The sequence below is a fragment of the Electrophorus electricus genome, chromosome 9 (assembly GCF_013358815.1).
Source record: "Electrophorus electricus isolate fEleEle1 chromosome 9, fEleEle1.pri, whole genome shotgun sequence".
Lineage (NCBI taxonomy): Eukaryota > Metazoa > Chordata > Actinopteri > Gymnotiformes > Gymnotidae > Electrophorus > Electrophorus electricus.
Genome location: NC_049543.1, coordinates 1,954,001 through 1,960,000, shown reverse-complemented (window position 1 = coordinate 1,960,000; position 6,000 = coordinate 1,954,001). Strand labels below are relative to the sequence as shown.

At 45.8% G+C, this 6,000-nt stretch overlaps 1 protein-coding gene across 1 annotated transcript in view; it reads left to right on the top strand.

The window, feature by feature from the left end:
* hk2 (hexokinase 2) overlaps window positions 1–6,000 on the top strand; it is a 34,422-nt gene that overhangs the window by 13,006 nt on the left and 15,416 nt on the right. The window contains exons 9-10 of the mRNA XM_035529712.1: window positions 304–537; window positions 4,618–4,922. Of these exons, the coding sequence (XP_035385605.1) occupies window positions 304–537; window positions 4,618–4,922 (539 nt within the window). The remainder of the gene's footprint in view (window positions 1–303; window positions 538–4,617; window positions 4,923–6,000) is intronic.

Genomic DNA, 6,000 nt, shown 5'->3' with positions numbered 1-6,000 from the left:
TCTGGATCTTTTTTTTTTTTTTTTTTTTTTTTTTATCGGTCAGGTTAATGGCTGTAATGTCCAAGCACTGATACATGCCTAACGTTGGTCACGTGTGCTGGTATACAGTAATAACACAACTCTATGTGCGAGGTCAGGAGGTCAACTCTAACAAGCTTATATTTACAACATCTGACAGATGCTCTTATACACAGCAAGTTGCACATTTTTCAGTGTCAAACTCATGTTAATTAGCACCTCACTTTATTTCTCAGTTTTCTGAAGCTCTGTGTGTGTGTGTGTGTGTGTGTGTGTGTGTGTCAGGGATAAAGAGGGCCTGTGCTACGCGGAGCAGACCTTGCGTGACCTGGGTCTGGAGCCGTCAGAGGAGGACTGCGTGGCAGTGCAGCGTGTGTGTCAGATAGTGTCCACGCGTGCCGCTCACCTGTGTGCTGCCTCGCTGGCTGCCGTCCTGCGGCAGATCCGTGACAACAAGGCGCTGGACAGACTGCGCACGACCGTCGGTGTGGACGGCTCTGTCTACAAGAACCACCCGGTGTGAGTACCAAACCTGCCTGACGTCACCAAACGGCAAGCGGCTAATAGACCTTTTAATTTGTGGATCGTTGATATAAATGAACAACTTCCAAAACATAACGGCGATGTTGGTAATGCCAGCAAAAGGTTTTCTCGTTTTGACTCCATAGCAACAGAAAAAACAATGAGCTCTGGCGTTTAACTCTACGTCCAATTAAGGTGCGTGTCTGTTTGAAATGTCAGATTTAGGTGCGTGTCTGGTTGATTGAAATCAAATCAAAATTGATTTACATAGCGCTTTTTACAACAGATATTTTCACAAAGCAGCTTTACAAATGTCAGAGTCTAAGCCCCCAGTGAGCAAGCCAAGGGCCACATTGGTGAGGAAAAACTCCCTAGAGCATGAGGGAGAAACCTTGAGAGGAACCAAGACTCAAAGGAGGGCCCCCCATCCTCCTCTGGCCGACACCGGTCACCACAATAATAACAATTTTAGGAGAAAAATGCATTTAAAGCAATTAATGTCAAGTCCAGTTTTCTAGAGGTCCTAGTCTTGTCCCGATGGCGTGTGCTTGTCCAAGACCCATCCCACACGAGAACGTCCATCGAGAGCATCAGAGAAGTAGTTGGCTGGGGTGGAGGTGTGGTGGGCTACAGCAGGGGACATCAGGTGGTGTTGACAGTATCCATGACAGCTGAGAGGGGTTGGGGGTCAGTAACATCGTGACATCAGGGGTAGTTGTACCTCGGCAGAAAGGGAGAATAGATTATTAGGCATGTCCAGGTAGGAGGGTGTGTAAACTAGGGAACTAATAATGTGCAAAGATGGACTCCAGAAGATCTTGCTATGGCATTACAGGAAAGAACCAGAAGGAACTACAGGCATGAGGCACCCTGGAACAGCACTCTGCTACTCTGTCAACAAACGAACTCTCAATGCCCACGGACCCTCAGATCTACACCTTTACCTAAGATGGGAAGTAGTTAATAAAATACCTGACTGGTACAGAGACCGTGTCTGAGTCTCAAACATTTACAGGAAGGTTATTCCATAATGCGGAAACTTCATAGGAAAAGGCTCTGCCACCTGTGGTAGGTTTTCTTATTCTTGGTATTAGTAAGGAGCTGCACATTTTGCTCTAAGCAGACGTGGTTGATCGTAATACACTAGGAGTTCTCTAAGGTACTGTGGTGCAAAACATAACCATTCAGTGTTTTGTAGGTTATTAGAAGTATTTTATAATCAGTACAAAATTTCACTGGGAGCCAATTTAAAGTAGCTAAGATGGGAGTGATGTGATCAAGTGTAGTTCTAGTAAGAACTCTGGCTGCTGCATTTTGAACTAGCTGGAGCTTGTTTAGGCACTTAATGGTACTGCCAGATACTAAAGTATTACAGTAGTCCAATCTGGAAGTGGCAAATGCGTGGACCAGCTTTTCTGCATCACGTGAGAAGAGCATGTTCCTAATTTTTGAAATGTTCCTGAGGTGGAGAAAGGTGGTCCTGGAATATTATTTACATGAGCTTCGAATGAGAGACTGGGATCCATAATAACTCCAAGATCTTTAACTGTTAGAGAAGATGTGATTGGGAGACCATTGAGGTTCATTGGGTAATTAGAGATTGAGGACCTAGCTGTCTCTGATCATTAAAGAAGCACTTCTGTTTTGTAAGGATTAAGTGAGAGAAAGTTCCTCAACGTCCTGTGTCTGACGTCCTTTATGCGTTCATCAGTAATACTAAGGTGATATGTCCTGTGGTTTGGCAGAGACATATAGCTGAGTGTCATCTACATAGCAGTGGAAACTAGCACAGAGTTTACATATAATGTCACCTAGAAAAAAAGCAAAGGTCCTAGAACAGATCCTTGAGGGACACCATAGCTAACCTTGTTGTATGCTGGGAAGTCTCCATTTATGTTAACAAACTGGTAGTGACCGGCTAGATAAGATTTAAACCAGGAGTGGGCTGTTCCCCTAATCCCAACAACATTTTCGAGTCTGTCTAGTAAAATGTTGTGATCTATGGTGTCAAATGCTGCACTCGGATCAAGCAGTATGAGCGAGGAGACAGAACCCTGGTCAGAAGCCCACAAAGGGTCAATAACTACTTTAATGCTGTTTCCTTACTCTTCGATAAGTGGTCTGATTACTGCTAATCAGTCCTTGCTGTCTTGTAGATGCCATTTAGTGGAAGAGGCTGGGTGGGCTTCTCATCACTGGCTGTCATTTATGCTTGTAAAAATTATTTCAAAGCACTCAAATCAAAACCAGCTTTCATGCCTAATGTGTCAGTAAATGTCTGATTACATTCACGGCATTTAGCAGACGCTCTTATCCAGAGCGACTTACAAAAGTGCTTTGTCATTTCCTCATAGAATATATCCAAGTACAGTACAGTGGGTTAGAATTAACCATACCAATGAACTAGAATACTGTAGAAATACACAGATCACTGCTGATGACTAGAAGTGCAGGCGCGTGTCTGATTGATTGAAATGCCCGATTAAGGCGCGTGTCTGATTCATTGAAATGCCCAATTAAGGCGCGTGTCTGATTGATTGAAATGCCCAATTAAGGCGCGTGTCTGAAATGCTCCCTCCCTTTCTGCCTTTCACAGAAAATCTGATATTCTACAGGAAAAGGTTTTTACCGCCATGGGTTTTGTAGGACCCTAATTATAATATGATAGAATATTTGTGCAGTGTGTAATACTTAAGTATTATATACTATAATAATAGCTAATATAATTTGTAGTTCAACCTTCAAGTACATTGTTTTGAGAAATGTAAAACATTATACTGATTTGGTGTATTATACTTATGTTAGTGTGCTAGTATAATATAGTATGCATACAATATAATGCGTTATGCTAGAGCACAATGACAAGTATAAGAAGTGTAGTACACCTTAAACTCAAACTCGTATGATGTGGATTTGTTTGTTGTTGGGGAGCTCTGTGAGAAAGGAGTCCAGTATCTGGGGTCCAGGGCCTGTTTACATTCACTTCCTTAATGATTACTACCTGCATGTGTTTGGTTTTTATTTGCAGAAACAAGTAAAACCTCTCTCTCTCTCTCTCTCTCTCTCTCTCTCTCTCTCTCTCTCTCTCTCTCTCTCTCTCTCTCTCTCTCTCTCTCTCTGTCACATGCACACACTCAAATTCCCTTTAGCTCATTACGAGCTATTGTCCAGTGATCGACAAAACAATCAGTGTTGGGCAGGCCTGTTGCTGAGCTCCGATGTTGTTAACGAAGCCGACGGAGACACTGAAGGCGCTAATTAAAGCCGCTGTGCAAATCCCGTAGAGCCCCGCTCGCCCGGCCTGGGGCAGCCCGGTTCGGCCCTCGTGTTCAGTTCTCGTATGCTTCGACCTCTGAGAACCAGAACACCGGAAGATCCGTGTAGTTGAATAGAAGAGAAAGAAACGGATTAGTTCTCCAGAACCAACACATTAATCTGGTTTTGTAGCACAATTTTCTTAATTTCTTTCTTTTATTCTTAATGAATGTATATAATTCTTTTTGTTTAGGACTGGATGAGTCAGTCGCGCTCCTGAAAGCCTTGTTCATGAGTGACCGTGTGTGTGTGGTCCTCTACATCTGCTTGCGTGGGTTAATGAAATGATGATTATTGTCTGTGCTTTAAAGTGCTCAGAACCAGATGGAGTGCAGTCTGAAGGCTGTGTCTCCACGTGTCCTTTACCCAACAGTCTGTGGGTCTGTATCCTGCCACATCCGCAGTGACGATCAGGATGTGAGCTCTCACGCGCTCTCACGCGCGCTCTAACGGACCAGTGAATCGCCACAGGCGTGCGTCTCCTTCAGAGCGGCATCAGTGGGCAATTATCTGGGCACTTGAAGGTGCTGTTAGAAGTGCAGGTTTACCATCTCACTCCTTCCACAGAAGAAGAGCGCTCCTTCTCTCATCCACTTACCAACGCGCGCTCTCTCTGTCTCTCTCTCTGTCTGTCTGTCTGTTATTCTAACTCTGCTTTAGAATTCACCCTAATGCAGTTTGTGGCACTTGTGAAACATTTAATATTTAAACGTATTTACATTTTTTTTTCCTTTCAACACCCCCCCCCCTTCCCCCATGCAGGTTTGCCCGGCGACTGCACAAGATGGTGCGCCGTTTGGTTCCCGACTGTGACGTGCGTTTCCTGCGGTCGGAGGACGGCAGCGGGAAGGGAGCTGCCATGGTAACGGCGGTGGCGTACCGTCTAGCCAAGCAGCACATTGAGCGGCAGCAGATCCTGGACAGCCTCCGCCTGGACCGCGACCAGCTCCGCTGCGTCATGAGAAAGATGGAGGCAGAGATGCAGCGTGGGCTGGCCAGAGACACCCATGCCACCGCCTCCGTCAGGATGCTGCCCACCTACGTCAGGTCCACGCCGGACGGCACAGGTGAGATTGACGAACACGTGGGTTTACGCAGACGATACGAGCCCCAAACTTTAGTCTGTAGTTGATTCTCAGGAGAGAGAGAATAAATTCAGCCCATGATCCTAAAAACGCCCCTGTTACATTAAGCACTAAATTAGGTTTAAATGCTAAAATGACCAAATAATTCTCCCGTCCAGTGGAAATGGTACATGCCTGTGTGTGCAGGGGTCACAGGTGTGCGGCCCTTTAAAAAACAGAGATCCTGGGGTCACCCAGAAGCTGCACTGAGGCTGCGTTCAGTCCATATCTGACCACACAGACCAAGAAATCCAAGTATGACCACAAACGGCCGGTGAAGCTGGACCCTGGCATTGGACTGAGGGAAGGTATCGGGCTCTCAGCTGCTGTTCTGTGACCCTTACAAATGGCAGCGCCAAAATCGAACGGCTTTTGTGTGAAGCCTCTCAACATTTATTTGAGAACTACACCTGAAGAGCTGTAATATTGGTTTCAGAAAGGTAACTCTTATTTGAAAAAAAAATGCATCAATGCCATTCTGTTTTTTTTTCTTCAAAATCCAGCGAACACACCGTTATTGAATACACGTCCCAGTTTTCAAAGGGTGTAGTGTAAATAAAAAGGGAGTGGTTTTATTCAGAGTGAACCGTGTGCTGGGAGAAGTGGAGCAGCACTGAAGTGGGTCAAGTGGAGGGAAAAAGGTTTGTGGGTTGAAAAAGAATCAAGAAAAAGCCATAAGTGAGGAGAAAGGGAGGGAGGGAGAGAGAGAGAGAGAGAGGGAGGGAGGGAGAGAGAGAGAGAGAGAGAGAGAGAGAGGGAGGGAGAGAGAGAGAGAGAGAGGGAGAGAGAGAGAGAGAGAGAGAGGGAGGGAGAGAGAGAGAGAGAGAGAGAGAGAGAGGGAGGGAGAGAGAGAGAGAGAGGGAGGGAGAGAGAGAGAGAGAGAGAGGGAGGGAGAGAGAGAGAGAGAGAGGGAGGGAGAGAGAGAGAGAGAGAGGGAGGGAGAGAGAGAGAGAGAGAGAGAGGGAGGGAGAGGGAGAGAGAGAGAGAGAGGGAGGGAGAGAGAGGAAGAGAGAGAGAGAGA